This window comes from Ciona robusta, chromosome 1 (assembly GCF_009617815.1).
Source record: "Ciona robusta chromosome 1, ASM961781v2".
NCBI lineage: Eukaryota > Metazoa > Chordata > Ascidiacea > Phlebobranchia > Cionidae > Ciona > Ciona robusta.
Genome location: NC_143235.1, coordinates 12,720,110 through 12,740,955, shown reverse-complemented (window position 1 = coordinate 12,740,955; position 20,846 = coordinate 12,720,110). Strand labels below are relative to the sequence as shown.

The window sequence follows — 20,846 nt, the reverse complement described above, 5'->3', positions numbered from 1 at the left end:
AATCAGAGTTCGTATATAAACATATTTAAGTGCTTCAGTACAAACATTTGTTGGGGTGAAAAAGGTTTTAATAAAAAGGGTACTTCCCCTAGTTCGCAATTCATCGGGCAGTTCAGCGCATTTCCTAGTTCGCTATTTGTTTTGTAACTTCGATATTCTACCGATTCTGAATTAAACAAACGGTAAAGAACCAGTGGTTTTTGTCTGGTTGTAGAAAAATATGTCTGTGGGAAATAACAGTGCACCACATTTGAGCGGGAGTTGTGTTAACTTTGGATTAATTAGAGACGAAGCAAGACGAGAACTTGTGCATCTTTTGGACAAATGCCATGGTAGTAAGGTAATTTAATTTAAAAAAACTTGCTAATTAATATTATGGGGTGGTTTAATATGCATGATGTGTGCATGACCTGTAGTACTTAGATCAAGGACTGCTTAACTGTTTTATATAAGAAGCTTTTTCTTTATTGTTTTTATTTTATTTGTGTTCTACTGCTGAGTGCTGTAATAACCGTAAATATGGTTAAAAGGTGCTGGTGAAGCACTAACCTCTATAACCACTATTCACTAACCCCTAAAAACTAACCCTCATAACCACCAACCCCCTAACCATCAACCCCTAACCACAAACCTTAAACACTTTCCACCAGCCTATTCTGCTATGTACCGGAGGATTCTTCACAAGTGCCGGTTAAAACCTTTTTAAGAGTGGTATATGTTTAAATATCCTAATTGTGTATATTTGCTTCCAAGGCTTTAGTATGGGACCAAGAATTGACGGAGCAATTTGGTTTGGTGGCTGAATATTCCTTGTTAAAAGAACGAGAAGTGGATAGAATGTTCCCGTTACGAACACCCAGGCTTCCAAAATCATCAGTTCAGCACATCATCTTTGTAACGAGGCCGGTGATTTCTTTAATGGACGTAATCGCATCAAATATAAGAAAGGAAGAAGAAGGAGATGGTTTTGGGAGAAAAGAATTCCATATTTTTTTTGTTCCCTGGAAGAGTTTTTTATGCGTACAGAAGCTAGAGGTTCGAGTATATAAGTTGTTTATAATGATGCTTAGGATTTCATAGTGTGGCACCTGCTGTTTAATTTTTTTCTGGCTCTGGTGTTTGTATTGAAAATTAACTTTAAAAATATGCGTCTTTGTAATTCACTATTTACCAGAAGCAAGATTACTTTCTCAGTTATTATAAATATTTTTAAATTGAGGATAATTGAATTTGAACCAAGACCAGCATAAACAAAGGAGGCTACGCTATATTTATACTATAGAACTGTCATGTTTTTTTATATTAGTATATACATACTAGGATCTTGGGGTGTATGGAGCGCTTACAAATATTGAAGATTATCATCTTGATCTAATTGCGCTCGACTCTGATGTCATATCCATGGAGAACCATCTAAATTTCTATGACAACAACATCAGTGAAGATGGAACTTCTCTTTATTTGGCTGCAAAAGCAATCACTCGTATACAGAAGCAGTACGGACAAATTCCAATGATTTATGGGAAAGGAAAGTCATGTAAAGTAAGTTAATAGAGGTTTTAATATAACTATACAGTCTATGTAATTGTGTTTATGGTCACTTAGGTAGTTTTTTATTGGGACATGAATGGTGTGATTTGAAAATGTCTTAAAAAGTTTATGAACTCATTTCTGAAAATCAGATTTAAAACCGAAATTTAATCACTTAAACCAGGGGTAGGGATGCACATTACAGAATTTCGAATCCATGAGATTCGAATCCTTTTGTATTCGAATCTAATTACGGGATTCGGTATTCTGTTTAATGACGTCATTACACGTCATCTCATATACTATATTAACAATTTTTGAAAGTTATTAATTTCGAAAAAAAATATTTTTGTGTTTGTGGGACTTTCGAGAGTAAACGTTTCGTAACGTCTTTTCATAGCCTGCAATACGTTTCATGACGCAAAAACTACCCAATAGTACAATTTTTGATCATTTTACAACTCAAGATCCAACAAGGCTGTTATGAAAGGTCAATAAACTGACTTTTGTGCGTAAAATTTTTCTTTTCTATAAATATAAAAAGATTCGAAATTCTAGATTCGGAATTCTAGATTCGAATTAAAGTATTCTAGGATATCCTAGAATACCTAATTATTCTGTAATGTGCATCCCTAACCAGGGGTGTGCAACTTTATTACAGGAGGGCCAAGTTTAAAGTACTGGGTAAACCTACGGAACGTACCTTTATTTAACATAGGCTTGCATAGACCAGTAATAGTTTCTTTTTTGCTTTGATCTTATGGCATTAAAAGGGGGTATCTGCTTGCAGAAATATGAACTTCGCACACATAAATTTCTGAAGAAAACTGCTATATAAATTAATTGTCACACCGAAAAACTTTTAAAAATATGCAACTGCCTTCGCGGGCTGCACAACTTTTTTTGCGGCCGCAGGTTGCAAACCTCTGACTGACTTAAACTATTTCCAGGCAATCTGTAGCCTTCTTCAGAAAATGTGGAGCGAGCAGGGGGATGTGGTAGGCGATGAACATCCTCAGATTGATCGTCTCCTGATCATTGATAGAACTGCTGACTTGATAACTCCTCTCGTAACGCAGCTAACATATGAAGGGTTAATCGATGAAGCTTATGGGATAAGCAACAGTACGTGTGGTAAACATATGCATAAGGTCATAGGCGGTAATGTTTAAAAAAAATTTTTTTTTTGAAAGAAGTGGCAAATTTTTTTTGGGGGGGGTGTAGCAAAAATATATGAGTCATTACACTGTAATATGGTATATGATTAGAAGACTACACTGTAGGTGATTGTTTTAACCGGTGTACCCTGTTAAATACTTTTAATCTGTTACTTCTACTACCAGGCATAATATATAAAAATCTTTCAAAGGGTCATCTGGTGGAAAAACGTAATGTATTTCCCTTGGTAAGACCTCATCAGGGAATGTCACATTTTTAATAGCCGTTAAAAAATTATTATATTTTATGCCCAAAAAGCGTTTTTGAACCAAGTTTATTATTTTTTCAGCAAGCGCTTCATTTCCGCCTGAAAAGTTTCAAACCACCTCAAAGTCAGAAGACTTAATGACAGAGAAGAAGAAGATAGTTTTAACATCCAAAGATGATCTTTTCACCATTCTTCGTAACTGTAACTTCAATGCTGTTGGACCAACTCTGAAAAAACAAGCAAAAAGTATTTCTGAAAAGTATGAGGTAATATTTTAAGTAATATTTGTTGCATTTTATTCCATTCGTTGTCACAGGCCATGCGACCTAAGGTTTAGGCCAGGGTTGTTGCATTACATTTTAATATGTGATTGTTGTTGGTTTAACTTATTTTAAATCTAATGTTTTTTCTTATTGTATGGCTGACAAATTAGACAACACATTAGTAACCACTGGGTTGAAGAAATTGTCGTTAAATGTCCTGCCCAAGAACGTATTATGTGTTAAAATTATTTGAAACCATTGTACATTTGATCTTTTTTTTCTTATTGTATGGCTGATAATTTAGACAACATGTTAGTGACCACTGGGTTGGAGCAATTGCCGTTAAGTGTCTCGCCCAAGGACGTATTATGTGTAAAAAATTATTCAAAACCATTGTACATTATTTTTTTTCTTACTAAATAGCCAACAATTTAGACAACCTGTTAGTGACCACTGGGTTGGAGCAATTGCTGTTAATGTCCTACAAAAGAACACCATTGTACAAAATTTAAAAAAAGTTAAAAAACTTCTTGTAATTCTAGGAGCGACACACAGCAAAGACAGTTGGTGAAATGAAACAGTTTGTTTCTCATCTTCCACAAATGCAACAAGCAAAAGCCTCGTTAGCTGTTCATACCAACATAGCTGAACTTATAAAGGAATTCACAGGTTGTTGTTTTTATAAATAGATAATATAATATTGGCTTTTTAGTAGTTTATATGTACAATGTTGTAACTTTTGTTAAGTTCCCATGCATTTTAAGTCCTTAATTAAATGTAAATGAAACCTTTTGGATAAAAAACTATTATTCTGTTACTTTTGCTAGCAGGTATATTTAAAATCATCTTTTGGTGCATCCAGCATTGCCAGCAACCTCGCTTTTTTTTAAATAAGAAAATATATATTTGTAAATAGATAAAATAAAAACAATTTTATAACCCCCTCTAATATTTTTTCTGACTGTGCCATACTGGCTATGCGCATCAGGTACATCATTCTTGCAATAAAGAGATTCCTTCTATATTATTTATTATAGACGAAGATGACTTTATGGAATCTCTCAGCACTCAGCAGGAGTTTTTAAATGGTATTGGAACAGATAAAGTGAATCCATATATTGAGGATTGCCTCTTTCGTAAACGTCCTATTGTACAAGTTCTTCGACTTATTTGTCTTCAGTGCCAAACCAATAATGGGTTGAAACCCAAGGTGTTGGAATATTACAAACGTGAAATTGTGCAGGTAATAAAACATTTTAATTTTTTAAAACGTTTTTTTAAACATTTATTTTAATGAAATAAGTTTTACCAATACAAAACAACTACAAAACCTTGTTTTGTGTACCATTTGCTTATATATATATATTTTATTATATTTTTTTAAGTGTGGTGGTAAAGTAGTTTTATTGAGAAAATTTAAACAGAATTTTCAAGCTATTTACAGCACAGACTACCGGTGTGGGCCGAGTGGGCGTATGTGTCCTCGGGCGAGACAATTAACGACAATTGCTCCAACCCAGTGGTTCCTTATGCGTTATCTAAATTACCAGTCCAGTATTACAAAAAAAATAAAAAAATCCAAAATAATAATTACCAGAAAGTTGCATACATGGTAACTCATGAGCAGGCACAAGGTGTATGCAAGTTGCATATTGCAACAGAACATTTTATTAGGACTGTTGTTTAAAATTTTACAAAAGCAAAAAGACAGGTAGTACAGTAAAACAACAGTTGTTTAAACACGCCTATTGATATGAATGACTGTTACACCCTAAACCTAAATCTATCATCATATTATTAAATATTTCTTTTTAACACAGACGTATGGTTATAAACACCTGATCACTTTAAACAAGTTGGAAAAATGTGGATTGATGTGTGGTACTGGTACTTCATGGAATTACAACACTGTTCGTAAATCATTGAGGCTTGTGGTGGATGATATTAATGAGAAGGTGACTCTGATTGCATAACTCTAATATTTTATTAAACGTTTAGTAAAAAAGTTGGGTGGGGTAAGATGGGACACCTTTTTGTTCTATTTTCTTGTCTTATTCGGGGGTAAACACAGAAAATTCAAAGAATTATAAAACTGTATCCTCACGACTTCCATAAACCGTAGTCAATTGTTTAAAATACGAACGGATATTTAAATATTATCTGCTAAAGGTGTCCCATCTCCTCCCACCCCACTATATAGATATGCTAAGCTGTAGTGATAAAATTTTCCATATTAATTAATTATATGCATTCCGAGCAGTAGCACAGTGGTTAACACGACGTCTCTATTACCATTATGGTCAAATGTGTTTTTGGGAAAAACAATTAACTATAACTGTATGGCAGCCATTCATTACAAAGAAATGAAAAATGCCTCTTCAATGTATTTTCTTGCATAGTATGACAGCCATACATTGGAAAAATATATTCATTTTGTGCAAAAATTTCTTGCATAGGAACCTCAAGACATCGCTTACGTACACAGTGGGTACGCTCCGTTGAGCATCAGACTCGCTGAGATCCTCTCCCATCCAGGATGGAGGAGCATTGATGAAGTCCTCCGGATAATTCCTGGTCCCACCGTCTCCGGACTTCAACAGTTTAAACCTAAAAAGAAATGTAAGCTTGTTTTTGTTTTTTTATTTGTAAATTTAAAAAAGTTCTACATATAGTAGGGTAAAATTTTTATAGTGGGTTGGGGGAGGATGGGACACCTCTTCATTCTATTCAATTTAATTTTTATTTTTTGTTTAAAAAAAGGTTTTGTATATGGTAGGATAAACAAATATACAGTAGGGTGGGGGAAGATAAGACATCTTTTTATTCTGTTTAAGCTAATTTTTGTATTTTTATCTATGAGTGGCGAGACAAAGACAGTCATTATAACAAGAGTTACAACATTTTACTTTGTTGGTTATTATATTTTTCTCATACACCAACAATAATAGCAGTGTCAACCTCAAACTTGTCGCCTCTAGGCTACAGGCGTCGTATTAACCATTGTGCTACTGCTCGGAATGCATATAATTAATTAATATGGGGAATTTTATCACCGCAGCTTAGCATATTTATATAGTGGGGTGGGGAGGAGATGAAACACCTTTAGTACATAATATCCAAATATTCTGATCGTGTTTTAAACAATTAACAACGGTTTATGGGAATCGTGAGGATACAGTTTTATAATTCTTTGAATGTTCTTTGTTTACTACTAAATGGGACGAGAAAATAAAAAGAAAGATGTCCCATCTTCTCCCACCCTACTGAAATTATTCTGGATTTTTTTTTACTCAATAATAAAAAACTTAGGGCAAGGAAGCATTAACAGCGAAGGCAGTTCTCCAAACACAGTCACACTTGTGTTTTTCGTTGGTGGCGTGACATATGCTGAAGTATCAGCGCTGCGGTTTCTCTCGGCGAAAAACGACGGTCACGAATACCTCACCGCAACAACGAACTTTGTGAATGGAAACACGTTGATCCAATCAATGGTTGAGCCGGACTAGAAACCTGTACTGTCACTTAATTTTGTGCAATATCATATGTCATTATATCTTACCATCTTACCAATTATCCAATCTTTGCATAAGTAATTCAATTGCTAGATTTTAAAATACAGTATGTGTTTAATTGAAGTTCATACGATTTAGTGATTTTTTTAATGAAAACAAAAACTTTTAATAACATTATCATTAGCAAATACCTTATCATAAACAAAGAAAATTCAAAGAATTATAAAACCGTATTCTCACGATTCCCATAGACCGTTGTTAATTGTTTAAAATACGATCAGGATATTTGGATATTATGTGCTAAAGGTGTCCGGTCCTTCCCCACCCTACTATACATTACGACTACATCGCGTAGCTGATTAAATATATTACGTAAATCGGGCCAAAGTTTCGTTATTTATCAACTAGATCTAGATACATGTCCGTTTATTCCGTATATAATTCGGTATTGTCCGACGTTGGTATTGCCTGAAGCAAAATTAGTTGCGTCGCAACATTCATTTGGCGAGTGGTCTTCTCGCAGCATGCCGTTTGGTTTAAATTCAGTGTAGGTTTGAGATAACGGCACTGTATAAACGGTGATACATAAATCAGTTGTTTATGGATCTCTGGTTCAACGCGTGTAGTTTTCTGTTGGCGTGAAAACTGCGAATTTTTTTTTAAAGAGTTGTTTATGAATCTCTGGTTTAACGCGTGTAATTTTCTGTTGGTGTTTCTACACTGTAGAAACTGCAAACTTTTTTTAAAACAGTTGTTTGTGAATCTTTGGTTTAACGCATGTAATTTTCTGTTAGCGTAGAACCAGCGAAACTTTGTTTAGATTGCAAAATGTTTGGACTATTATGGCTATCGTTAACTGTTATAGCACTTATTGGAAAGTGCAATGCTATTACGGATCCCGTATTTTATGTGAGTATTTTAAGTGTTGAACTATTTCTTCAATTGTTTTTCATGTTTTAAACTGTCGTTTTTTGCTAATTCTTTCTTTGTTCTTATATATAAAACCATACAAATTTACAAAGCGGCTTTAAAGTATAGCAACACATTTTAAAAACTGGCGCCCTGTTAGTATAACACGCTTTTTAAACTCTTTTTAATGCAAACAACAAATAAAGGTAGCATTTTAGGCCAACATTCCGTTTGCTTTTTTATTTAAATGAGAACTGGGCTGTAGCATCCATTTATGCCCAATAATTATCTGAAAAAATTGTGTTAACGATATAATGATGTCTTGAATATCTTATATATACAGATAGAGGGCAACGGTTGGGAAAACAATACACATGCCGGTTACATCGGACATTTTAAAATCCGTCTAACCGAGGAAATGCCGAAATGGTGGATTGCCCTTGTCTTTCCTGTACCTATACCTTATTTTGAGGCGAGTATGTGTGTATAGTTTATCCTAGAATGATCACGAATAAATGTACAGTATCTTTACGCACACTTTTGTTTCTATTAGAAGTTTAACTTGATAATAATTGAACATAAATGGCTTGTTTGTCTACTAGGTGTGGCGACCACGCTTATTTTTATTCAATTAATGTAAATATGTTTTTAACTGTAAGCGTGTTTTAAAAACTGTTTTTTTTCGCTACACCCTGCCCTTTCGTTTAAAATATTTCTAAATCTTTGCTACCGTAATCGAAGAGACAAATTAAGTTATTAATATTATATAGTGTGGGCCACGCATCTGTTCTGCTATAAACAAATGTATTCAACAACCACGCTTTTTAAATGTCCCCTTTTCACTTTATTTTTAAGAACTCGTTTTGCTGTTGATCGTATTTTCTTCGTCATTTCAATAATTGGTCTTCGCCATCGTTTTCAAAAAGATAAATTAAAATGATGTTAATAAGTTTCATCTTACCTTGCAGGCTTGGCAGGGCACAGCTTTCAAACAAAGTTTTGATATGAAGATCCATTATATGAAGGAAACCAGATGGAATGGTCATCAATACCCAGGGATGGTCATGGACCAACGGTTAGTAATTTGCACATATTTTAGTATGTGGTGAACATGTTTACTGGTAAATGAATGTAACTTGCTTTATCCTCCCGTGGCGGGAAAAGACGGTCGTTATAACATGGATGTTCTGTCTACACAACTGTGTCCACTTATTTTTAAAAATTTTCTTGGATGTTTGTTTGGCCATTAAGATGTATATTTGGCAATTAAGCCCAGAAGTAGCGGCGCATGTCTTGGGTAAGGTACTTAACGGCAATTGCTCCAACCCAGTGGTCACTATTGGCATGTTTAAATTGTCAGCCATACATAAAAATCCTCCCCCAAAAAAAATCACACACAAAATTACATTCGTGGTAACTCATAAGCTGCCACAAAATGTATGAAACAGAACACCCGCGTATTATAACAACTGTTGTTTTCGGCCACGCAAGGATAAAGTAATTTAACCATCCATTCTTTCATTCATATACTCTTAGATACATGGCTGAGTTTCCGAAAGAACGTGGAGTAGATTACACCGAACACCATGGTCCCAGACCAGCCATCGTTTTCCGACACAAGGTCTACATACCAAGCCAAACTATAAACGAAGAACATCCGATGGTTGTACACGACCTTGCAGACGTAAGTTCAATATTAAGATAAATTAGAAAAAAGTTACCTAAACTGTAATGCCGGGGTTCGATTATAGATTAAAGCTCACACGACCTTAAATGATTTGTGTTGTATAGTAGGATTGATGGAGACTGCTGGATAACTTTTCATTCCATTTTCTCCCTCTATTTGGTAGTAAACAAAAAAAACATTTAAAGATTTATAAAACAGAATCCTAACAACTCCTATAGACCATTGTTAAATGTTTAAAACACGATCAGTATATTTTGATATTATGTGCTAAAGGCGACCCATCTTCCCCCGCAGTACTATATGTATAGTAATCGCCCCAGTGTAGTGGTTAATATTGGTTCGTCCACATTGCCAATCATACAGGCAGAATATACTGTTTAGTATAATCTGATACAGGTATAAGTAAAATACAGCGTCCATGTTTAATCTTTCTTAATCTGATCTTTGTTATTTATTCAAAAAAAATTTATATCATGTTATATTCAGTACAGACCAAATCTCCCATCGTACCTTGAACTGCTACCAGTGCTTACAATTACAACACCAGCACCAAGCACCACATCGCCACGACCCACTCGAGGTGAAAATAGTGGAATGTTCTGGTGGGTACGAACATTGTCACCTCCCTTAACAACTACAACACAGACAACAACAACGACTACCACGACGACAGCACCAACAACAACTACACCATACAGAGTTGGTTAGTACATAAAAAATTAAAAAATATCCCCCCCTCCAAAAAAATAATCACCCACAAAGTAACATACTTGGTAACTCGTTAGCTGGCACGAGGTGTGTGAAACAGAACACTCGTGTTTGAAGACTGTCGTTTTCAGCCACGCGAGGTCTAAGTAAGTTACATTCATATAAATATTATGATCCATAGCGTGTTTTAACAACTGTTATTTTGCTCTTGAACTAAATATATAGTAAGGTGGGGGTACATGAGACACATTTTCATTCTATTTTCTCGTCACATTTGGTAGTAAACAAGGAGCGTTCAAAGAATTATAAAACCGTATCCTCACGACTCCAACAGACCATTGTCATTTGTTTAAAACACGATCAGGATGTTTGGATATAATGTGCTAAATGTGTCCCATCTTCCCCCACAGTACTATAGTAGGGATTGCTACGCTGAGACAGATTTCATTCTCTTTTTTTGTCCAAATTTTGTAGTAAACAAAGAATTATACCGAAATATACGACAGTAGCCCAGCGACTCGCTAAATGGCACTGTTAGTTTCTCATTAAAATAAAATTGATAAATTCTACACTATACCTTTAATGTACCATATTTCTCCAGAAATATCTTGCCGGGACAGCGTCAGAATCCGTAGAAGTCGATGCATTCACCAGATAATAATTCCGCAGGATTGCTATCTCCCACAATGTTCTGCTTCCAACCCGGACCGGTTTAATGCAGCCCAATGCTGGCAGTCAAAGGGCTTCTGCTGGTGCGTGGACCCGTATAACGGCATGAGGACAGAGCGCAGATTTGTTTTCATCCGTAACGTAAGGACATTGGGATGTCTCGCAGGTTCGCGTAATTAAGAACTTGTAAAATATTTATATATAGTAGGGTGGGGTAAGATGAAACACCTTTTCTTTGTTCTTGTCCCATTTGGTAGTAAACAAAGAACATTTAAAAAATTATAAGAACGGATCCTCACGACTCACAGAGACCGTTGTTAATTTTTTAAAACACGATCAGGATATTTGTACATTATGTGCTAAAGTTGTCTTATCATACCCCACACTACTACATTTGTTATTACAACCTTTACCTCAGGATTAACAAGTACAGCATCAACAACAACAACAACGGTGCCAAATATAGCACCAACACCACAATCACCTAGTGCAGCTTTACCACGACCACCATTCACACCACGAAACAACTACGATTATAACTTGGTTAGTAGTTACTCACCTTGTAAGGGTTATAACAGGGGGAGACGGTAGAAGGTATAAAAAATGCCCGAATTATTTTTTGTATTCCATTTTGGTTCGAAGGGATACTATATTTAGCTCGCCTGCCTCTAAAACAACACATGGTATATCATATAAGCGGGCATGAGGTGTATGAAACGAAAACCCCGTGTTATAACGACTGCCATTATCCTTCAAATGTGAAGTAAATAACATTCATCCAATCATGTGTTCATTCATTCATTCATTCATTCATTCATTCATTCATTCATTCATTCATTCATTCATTCATTCATTCATTCATTCATTCATTCATTTATTTATTTATTTATTTATTTATTTATTTATTTATTTATTTATTTATTTATTTATTCATTCATTCATTCATTCATTCATTCATTCAATGAATGAGAATTAAAAGGTGTCCCATCTTTTCCCATTCGTTCATTCATTCATTCATTCATTTATTCATTCATTCATTCATTCAATGAATGAGAATTAAAGGGTGTCCCATCTTTTCCCATTCATTCATTCATTCATTCATTCATTCATGCTTGTATTCAGGTGATCCACAATTCACTTTTGTTCTTTGAAGCGCAACGATCTGGTGATATTGGTTCTAATAGTAGAATAAGATGGAGGTTCCCTGCTCACATGACAGACGGCTTTGATTGTGGGGTTGATTTATCTGGGGGCTACTATGTTTGTAAGTACATAGGTTTCTTTTACATAAGCTGTATTTTGTTTGTATAAGTTTGATTTAAATCAAATTTATATAATGCACAGCTTATATGGTAGGGTGGCAGAAGATGGGACACTGTTTCATTCTATTTTCTCGTCCCATTTGGTTGTAAACAAAGAAAATTTAAAGAATTATAAAACCATATTCTCACGACTTTCATAGACCGTTGTCAATTGTTTAAAATACGATCAGGATATTTAGATATTATGTGCTGAAGTGATCCCATCTTTCCCCAGCCAACTACATCATTGTAAATTTTCAAAGCGTGTTTTAACAAATATGTAAATACTCTTTGTTTAAAAATATGAAACAACGTAAACCAACCTTCTATACTTATTTTCAGCTGGAGATTACGTGAAATATGGTTTTCCAACTGCATCAGCAATGACAATGCTTGCGTGGGGTTACTTGGAGTTCCCTGATGCTTATGATGAATCCGGAGAAACTCGTTATTTGAGGGAAGCATTAAAATGGGGAACGGATTATTTCATCAAAGCTCATGTTTCGAGTAATAAGTTTGTTGGACAGGTAAGATAATAGGAAAATAAATTTTTCGCTATTTATGTTCTTATATAGTAGGGTGGGGAAGGATGGGACATCATTTCATTTCATTTCCTCGTCCCATTTTGTAGTGAACAAAGAACATTAAAACAAATAAAAAACAATCTCATGAACCCCATAGACTTAATCGTTTAAAACACGAACAAGATATTTGGATGTTATGTGCTAAAGGTATCCCGTCTTACCCCACAGTTACATGATCTGCGCAATCGTTTTCAAAGAAATGAAAATAGGTATTAAGTACCGCACTATACTCTATTAGGTTGGACTGTCGGATTTGGAAAATTCGTTTTGGTTGCGACCACAAGACATGACAGTAGATCGACCTTGCTACAACGTGACTGACAGAAAACCAGGTTCAGATCTGCTGGCTGAAACGGCCGCTGCAATGGCTGCTACCGCTAAAGTGTTTATGGTCAGCGGAAATTCCAGCAGTAAGTTAGCACTCATATTTTAATGTGATTTTTACCGTTTGCCAGTGTCTAACTAAATACAGACTAATATAGTAATTTTACTTATAACCAACCAATTCTAGAGATCACGCTTATTTTTCTTCCAATTAAATGTAAATATGTTTTTAACCGTAAGCATGTTTTAACAACTGTTGTTTTCTCGCTATTTCCTATCTTTTTGTTTAAAATGTTTTTAAATCTTCGCAACCGTAATCGAAGAGGCAAATAAAGTTATTATATTGTTATTATATAGTAAAGTACTAATGGTAAGAGGGGATAAAATGGGGCACCAAATCTGTTGATCTTGTTTTAAACCATTAACAACGATTTATGGGAGTCATAAAGATGTGGTTTTATAATTCTTTGAATGTTCTCTGTTTACTATTAAATAAGACAAGAAAATAGAAAAAAAACGGTGTTTCATCTTCCTCTACCCTATTACATTTCGCAGAAATTGTTACCGTTTGTCAGAGAAATAGCTACGTACAGTGTATGGTTTGTATTTCAAAAATACGCCTACCGTTCTACCAAAAAAGGGGATGTCTGCATACCAGTCTATATTTCAAAAACACGCCCTTACGGTTCTGCAATCCTGGATTTCCAATACAATATTTATTTTGTTCTTAGACGATCCATATGTACAGACGTTGCTTCAGCATGCTCGACAACTTTACGACTTCGCCAAAACATCCCGAGGAACTTATTCGCTTTCTATAAGACCAGCTGCCGATCATTATCCATCGAATGCGTGAGTGGAATGACAGTTCTGTATTCTCTATATTGCTTAAAAATACGTGGGTAATCTAAGGCGCCGTTTAACGGTTGTTGGAACACTCGTTTCCTAATCATAGGTTACGGGTTCGATGCTTGATGCTGATACCGTTGTGATCTGTCCTTAAACAAAACGCACATAATAGGCCTTGAACAAAATACAAATTGCACAAAATCAGTGGTCACTAATTGGACGTCCAAACTGTCAGCCATACAAGGGTAAGAGGAGATAAATAAAAAACAACCACAAAGAGAGTTACTGAGTAACTTAGTAACTTTTCGTCACATTTGGTAGTAAAAAAAGAAAATTCAAATACTTATAAAACCGTATCTTTAAGACTCCCATAGGCCGTTGTTAATTGTGTAAAACTTGGTCATGATATTAGGATACTCTGTGCCAAAGGAGGGACCATCTTTTCCCACCCTACCATATATATATTTTAAAACAAAAAAATATTATTTTTAATAATTTGATTTTACAACACAGCTACACCGACGAATTGGTATGGGCTGCGTTATGGCTGTATGAGGCAACAAACGAGCGACGATTCCTGGCCGATGCTGGGCGATTTTACGACGAATTTGGCTTAAACGAAGCTAAGACCGAGGTGTCATGGGATTTAAAGACAACACCAGTTCAGTTACTTTTGACTAAACATGCTTACCGCTCAGGCGCTACATCTAGAGCTGAAGATTACCTGGATAAAGTTACTCAGTTTTGCGAATACAGCTTAAACCGTGAGTTTTATTTCAAAACATAATAAAATATGAAAATATGAAAAAAAAGCTGTTCAAAAATATTCAGAAAAAAAATCAAAAAAAAATTCCAGAAAAAAAATCAAAAAAAAATTCCAGAAAAAAAAATAATTTACATGCCACAAAAATGTTAATATAAATATATTTTTTCCACCTACAGCTGAAGAATCTATCCACACACCGCAAGGACTGTTATACATTAACCAATGGGGTACAACACGCTATGCTTGCAACGCAGCTTTCGTGTGCCTGGTTGCCTCCAAACTGCCTGCTTTGGATCAGAACCTAAAACGCACTTACAGGTAACGAATTAAATGACCATGTTCTGTTTTTAGTTTGATAAAAAAACGTAAAAAAATTGTCTGGTTTGCAGAAAATTTGCAGAAGACCAAATCGATTATGTTTTGGGTAAAACTGGACGAAGTTTTGTGGTTGGACATGGAAGTAATTATCCCACACAACCCCACCATCGAGCGAGGTAATGGTTTGATATATACTGTACAGAAAGACATTGTCCCATTTTACCCCAGTAAGGCGGGGGGAGATAGGACATGTTTTTATTTATTTTTATCGTCCCATTTGTTAGTAAACAAAGTACATTCCAAGTATTAATCAAAACGTATACTCACGACTCCCACATAGACCGTTGTTATTTATTTAAAACACGATTAGGATATTTGGATATTATGTGCTATAAAAGTGTCGTGTCTTACACCACAATACTATATAAAAAAAATATAAAAACAATACTTAATAATGTAAAAATTAAAAAAACATTTTACTTTTTAGTTTTTTAATTATATTTAAAAACAAATTTAAAAACAATAACATGTTTAGTTCATGCTCCATGGCTGGCATGTGCGGTTGGACTTCTTATCACAGCAATTCAAGCAACCCGCAGCTCTTACAAGGAGCTTTGGTTGGTGGACCTGATAGCACAGACCAGTTCACGAACGATCGATCCGACTATAGATCGAACGGTGTTTCTATTGATTACAACGCTGGTTTTCAAGGCGCTGTAGCAGGTAAAAGGTGTTTTTAATACAAATTATAGAACTAATCATTAATTTGCTTCTTTGAATTCGATTACAGTTTTTTTTAAAGGATAATTGACGATAAAACGGCATTTGTAAAATCATGGTTTATATTATCATGATTTTTGTAGACTATGCTATTTTCATTAAAAATCCAACATTTGTCATGCCATAGTGTCGTTATTTTATATAATAGTATGGAGGGGTACACACTCTTTTAAGTTGGTAGTAAACAAGGAATATATACAGATTGGGTTTGGATATTGGATCCCATCTTACCCCAAAGTACTACGTAAAGTAGAGTGGGGTAGATGGGACACATTTTATTCTCATTTCTCATCTCATTTGGTAGTAAACAATGAACATTCGAAGAATTAGAAAACTATATTCTCGTAACTCCCATAAACTATTGTTAACTGTTTAAAAGACGATCAGATATTGGAGCTTTGTACAGTATAACATTCTCTATTTCCTGCAGGGTTGAAACACTTTCAAGGCGAATACAATGCTTGGCTTCGTTACAATAGAAGAAGTTCTTCGTAGTCGTAAGAATGCCATTATAATGATTTATTTTAATCGGAAATAAAATATGCTTTGACAATAGGTGTATTTTGATAGAAGAATTTAACTGAATGTCAGGCCATTATATAGCGCGGTATTTGCTTCTACTTTAAACTTCATATTTAGAATATCAAATGAATTCAATATCATAAAGACTTGTCCGGCGCAAGGGCATAGTGGTTACTGCGCCTGTCTGTAACGAATAGGTAATGGGTTCAATGTCGTTGGTGCTTTTTTGGGGGGGGGGGATTTTTTATTTTTTTATGTATGGCTGATAATTTGGACAACCCATTAGTGACCCATGGGTTGGAGCAATTGCCGTTAAGTGTCTTGCCCAAGGACACATACGCCTACAATGGAGGTCGTTGATGCTACCATTGTGTGCGAGTGGGTCTTTGGGCGAGACACCTAACGGCAATTGCTCCGACCCAGTGGTCACTAATGGGTTGTACCATGGCGCCCTCTATAATGGGTTGTACCATGGCGCCCTCTATAATGGGTTGTACCATGGTTATAGAGGGCGCCATGGGTTGTATAAATTATCGGCCGCAAATAAAAAAAAATAAAAATTCTACAAAAAATGATCACCCACAAAGTGAGGGGGTGTATGAACATCCGTGTTATAATGACTGTCGATTTCCGGCCACGCAGAATAAGGCAAGTCACATTCATTCATGAAGGCTTTATTCTACAACGTTTGTTTTCTCTCTCTCTCTATTTCATAATATTTTTCTTTTTCCATAAATTTTCATTTTTTGATAACCTCAAGGCAATTATGACTATACTTCAGTTCAATAACTAAAATATGGTTTATCCAAGCGTGCCCGGCAAATGACAGTCGATTTAACAATTCCGAAGTGCTAAAGGTAAAATGTTTAGCCGTATGAAAACCCCACAAGTTCTAGATATTTCAGAGGAATTATAAATTTTAGTGACATTTACTTTTTTAATAGGGTAGCCCTTGTGGTTACACTAAAATCACGGTGAACTGTAAAATTGAAATCCTTTATCGCAAATGAGTGACAATAAGGTTCAACCCAACAAAACTATACACCCAGAATTCACACACCTTTATACTTGTATTCCATAATTGTAAGGGATCAGTAAAAATATTTGCATGGGAAGGTAAATTTGGGAACTATGAAACAAATTGTAAACCATAAGTTTGTTCTGTGTGGCGATTGGTTGTATGTTATGTTCTCGTGCGCGCGATGTTCCAAATTTTCATTCTCTTTACAACTTTCGTTTTTTGCCCCAATTCGTTTTTTCCTAATGTTTTTTTTTGTGATGTCAGTAACAATATTGATAACGACGAGGTCTATACTCGCCGCAGTCACAAAAACTTAAATTTTACCTGTAAAAAGACCACAAACCGTAGATATTTTACTTGATACGATTACAGACACAAGTTGACGTTAGTTTACTATAATATACTGATATAATAAAATATTTGTAAATGTACCAAAATTTGGTGCATTAAACTTACATTCATGGTTTTAGGAAGTGCGGTAATTTGGTGCATGCGAAAAAATTGTGCATTTTGTAATCCAAAACATTATATTCGTACTGTGGGGCAAGATGGGTCACCCAGCACATAATATCTGATTGTTCCGTTTAGAAATTGTTTGTTTCTATGTGTTATTGGTATTTATCTTACTCCACAGAAAAATAGGTTGGTAACTGTGTGGCAATTGTTTTGGTTTGAAATACGTATAGATGAAAGATTGATTGGTCTATTCTTAAGGTTTTTATTGTCGTGTCACTTCTATTGCGGTCGATATTCAGATTGGCGTAAAGCTGGTCACTTGAAACGCGAATGATACACTCAACAGCATCTGTATTGCGAGAAGTCTAATGTAGAATTAAACCGTAAATAGCTAGAGCGGTCCACTTGCGTCAATTGAAAAGCTCTTCAACTCAGAACTGAATATTGCGTATCAAGGGACCAAAGAGCGACACTTTAATTGCAACTTTAGACGATATAGTTTAACACGCCAACAAGAATATTTTACTTGTTTTGTAAAACAACTTTTCTGGTATAGTATTTTGCGCTTTTGAGTGTAATTTACTCGCGAATGTCACCCGCTGTGTATAGGACGTTAAAACACGCTTGCAAGCAAAAACACCAGAAAAACCGTTTTGCAAAATAATTAAGTGTAATATGGCTGTCAGCAAAAGTAAGAATATTGTACTTTAGTAAAATGTATTGTCTTGTAACAGGTAAAGGTAGAATTCGATAGTTCGAACAGGATTTCGAATATCACATTGTTTGAGGCATCCGTTCTTTCCAGCCTGTGCTGCCGACGTTGCCAAATGCCGAGTGTTGACAAACGTGAGCGTCAATAGCAGACGAAGGTTTAGTTTCGTATTAGGTTTGATTTCTTAAGCTATACAAGCAGTAGTAACAAACGTGATCGAAAAGCAATATGAAACCGATTGAAATTATAATGCTGTAGTTTCAATGGAAACCTGCAAGCAACGAAAGCCGTTATTAAGTGAGTGATTTATATGCTGTTATAAATATGATTTACGTGATTAATGAGCTGTCACTTGGTCGTGTTATTTCATTCGTATAAACCTATACGGCTAAATTGCCTTATGAGTTAATTATTACACAGAGTAATGAGAACTTTGGTTGCGATAATCAGGATTAGGCGTTTTAAATCCTTATAGGTACATGAATAGGTCTTCTCATACTATAGTATTAAATGAACGATTTGTGCATTTAAAAATAAGCAGGAAATCAGTAATTATATATTTTAAAGCACATGTGAATGTTCTTTGTTTACTACCAAATGGAACGAGAAAACAAAATAAAAAGCTTTTCCATCTTCCCCACCCTACTGTATTTTATCACTGACTAATATATACGTGCTTGCCAGCAATACGAGTCTAATTGTACAAATCAAAAACTGATCAAAGCAGTTGGCAATCTCTTTGTTCAAATCACAGTATTTTGAGCTCTATCGTAGTCCCATTGTTTTGTAAGGTTATATATAGACCCTATACATTAAATCAAACTTTGCTTTACACAGAACCGAAGCATCGTCTAAACGAGACAAGCAAAATGAACCGGAGAAGTTGTATGCTAGATATTCTACCACCGATAAATAAACATCATACAACTGCGGGAAACTCACGCCGACATAATTTAACCAACAAGAAAAAGGTTTTGCATGTGTTTGATTTTTAAATGATTGAAATTTTTCATGATTATTGATGTTTTAACTGAAGGGGTTACCACTTTCGAGGGACGCTACGGTTTTGTTCAATACTGATCTATCTGAATACATTAAGAGGCCATCATATTTTTGCCACCCGGTCGTTATACCAACAACAAAGGCCAACAGTGAGCAACAATAAAATACTCTTCGCCTCATCGTTGTATTATCTCTGCTTGTTATTATTTCAGACCAGCGTCAGGAGAGCGGTAGTATGACGTCACAATCCCTTCATTCTGAAACCAGTTCGTCAGCGGCGATGAACGAAAATGTAACAGGACCGAGGACTTGTACACAAACACAACCTTCCCAAAATAATTCGAATTGTAAAAGTAAAGCAACCTCAACGGGAAGTTCATTAAACAAATGGTTTCGGGTGTCAAAAAACTTCGTCTCGTTTTGTGAGGCGGAAGGTTATAACCTGAAATCACCACTAAACATTCGCGTTACGTCTTCGTTAAGTGGGCCGAAAAAGTTTGGAAGAATTTCAGCCAAACGAACGTTGTCCGCCATTCCTGAAGACGAAGCACTTCCGGAGAACTTTCGAAGAAATGGGAAAGAAACTGACAAGAATCATATAGCTTTTATAAAACGTAAAAAAGCAAAAGAAAAACGATCGGTAATCAAAGACGCCGCCCGCTGTTCAGCAGCAAAAGGCCAAGTAGCTTCTTCCATTGCTTTAAGTTATATATTGAAACAGCCAGAACGTAATTCTAAGCAGTCGCTACCTCCGCTGAGAAAAATACCTCTTTTGACTTCCTTTGACAACGTATGGGAACCAAGTTCTAGCCTTGTCACCAGAAGATAGGTTGACACTCAGCATATATTACTACAATACAGTTTTACAATAAATTATTTTCGTAAAAATGATTAATTGGTTTGCAAATGCACGAAAATGCTTGTTCCCGGATTCCGTATATGGTTCTTTAACCAGAATACGGACTATAGTTCCAACAAATAGAGTTGTAATAAAATTCTGTACTATTTCATCATTTTAACATAACAGAGATCACCGAATACCCCAAATCCGTTACAGAACAAGGTATTTCCCAATTCGTGATTCGTGTACGTACGTGTTCAGTACACAGCACTCGAAAAATCTGGTTTGTTTACAATTCGATTTCTATGTATTTTTTGATCACGAGGTTTCCGGATTGTTATTTCTTCATTTGTGAACAAATACATGAGTTGTATGTTGACAGTTTATAACTTTATAATAGTAATTAATCGTGAAACAATTGATTTTTGTCTGGTTACCGTAAAATTATAAATACTCCGCGAACCTGGTCTTAGCGAGCGGAATACAAAAGGCAATATATTGAGTTGTATATTTAAAATTCCTAAATACTTGATAAATAGGCGAATATCTCAAATTGTTATGCACACATTAAATATTGTTGTGTGGATTTAGTCACCTATTTATTTATATATATCTATATATATCACCTGTATAATTTCTAACAATAATTTACCTTAAGTTTTTTTA

The 20,846-nt window shown here is 35.2% G+C and overlaps 3 protein-coding genes across 3 annotated transcripts; all 3 read left to right on the top strand.

Annotated features, from left to right (window-relative positions):
* The first annotated feature begins 84 nt into the window (after nucleotides 1–84).
* LOC149743369 (vacuolar protein sorting-associated protein 33A-like) lies at nucleotides 85–6,859 on the top strand. The gene is made up of 10 exons (XM_089874852.1): nucleotides 85–340; nucleotides 754–1,035; nucleotides 1,321–1,542; nucleotides 2,481–2,655; nucleotides 3,038–3,222; nucleotides 3,762–3,888; nucleotides 4,257–4,462; nucleotides 5,040–5,174; nucleotides 5,676–5,838; nucleotides 6,529–6,859. The coding sequence occupies exons 1-10, from the start codon at nucleotides 221–223 to the stop codon at nucleotides 6,723–6,725; spliced, it is 1,812 nt and encodes a 603-aa protein (XP_089730978.1). The 5' UTR covers nucleotides 85–220; the 3' UTR covers nucleotides 6,726–6,859.
* A 408-nt stretch (nucleotides 6,860–7,267) lies between these two features.
* Nucleotides 7,268–16,181, top strand: LOC149743368 (uncharacterized). Its single transcript, XM_089875145.1, has 16 exons — nucleotides 7,268–7,640; nucleotides 7,984–8,112; nucleotides 8,609–8,715; nucleotides 9,177–9,324; nucleotides 9,814–10,030; nucleotides 10,637–10,870; nucleotides 11,123–11,247; nucleotides 11,827–11,968; nucleotides 12,348–12,532; nucleotides 12,828–12,999; nucleotides 13,645–13,765; nucleotides 14,276–14,526; nucleotides 14,705–14,846; nucleotides 14,918–15,022; nucleotides 15,382–15,569; nucleotides 16,057–16,181. The coding sequence occupies exons 1-16, from the start codon at nucleotides 7,560–7,562 to the stop codon at nucleotides 16,119–16,121; spliced, it is 2,412 nt and encodes an 803-aa protein (XP_089731271.1). The 5' UTR covers nucleotides 7,268–7,559; the 3' UTR covers nucleotides 16,122–16,181.
* A 430-nt stretch (nucleotides 16,182–16,611) lies between these two features.
* LOC149743367 (uncharacterized) lies at nucleotides 16,612–20,602 on the top strand. Its single transcript, XM_089875041.1, has 4 exons — nucleotides 16,612–18,634; nucleotides 19,175–19,308; nucleotides 19,374–19,488; nucleotides 19,552–20,602. Exons 1-4 carry the CDS (start codon nucleotides 18,601–18,603, stop codon nucleotides 20,166–20,168), a joined length of 900 nt encoding a protein of 299 aa, XP_089731167.1. The 5' UTR covers nucleotides 16,612–18,600; the 3' UTR covers nucleotides 20,169–20,602.
* Nucleotides 20,603–20,846: the final 244 nt, after the last annotated feature.

Excerpts from the sequence above, each read along its gene's own strand:
- LOC149743369 (XM_089874852.1), top strand. The coding sequence starts at position 221 with ATGTCTGTGGGAAATAACAGTGCACCACATTTGAGCGGGAGTTGTGTT. Across the intron at positions 341-753 it reads ACAAATGCCATGGTAGTAAG|GCTTTAGTATGGGACCAAGA; the intron begins GTAATTTAATTT and ends TTTGCTTCCAAG. Across the intron at positions 1,036-1,320 it reads TATGCGTACAGAAGCTAGAG|GATCTTGGGGTGTATGGAGC; the intron begins GTTCGAGTATAT and ends TATACATACTAG.
- LOC149743368 (XM_089875145.1), top strand. The coding sequence starts at position 7,560 with ATGTTTGGACTATTATGGCTATCGTTAACTGTTATAGCACTTATTGGA. Across the intron at positions 12,533-12,827 it reads GTAATAAGTTTGTTGGACAG|GTTGGACTGTCGGATTTGGA; the intron begins GTAAGATAATAG and ends ATACTCTATTAG. Across the intron at positions 15,023-15,381 it reads CAACCCCACCATCGAGCGAG|TTCATGCTCCATGGCTGGCA; the intron begins GTAATGGTTTGA and ends TAACATGTTTAG.
- LOC149743367 (XM_089875041.1), top strand. The coding sequence starts at position 18,601 with ATGGAAACCTGCAAGCAACGAAAGCCGTTATTAA. Across the intron at positions 18,635-19,174 it reads GCAACGAAAGCCGTTATTAA|AACCGAAGCATCGTCTAAAC; the intron begins GTGAGTGATTTA and ends TGCTTTACACAG. Across the intron at positions 19,309-19,373 it reads ATTTAACCAACAAGAAAAAG|GGGTTACCACTTTCGAGGGA; the intron begins GTTTTGCATGTG and ends TTTTAACTGAAG.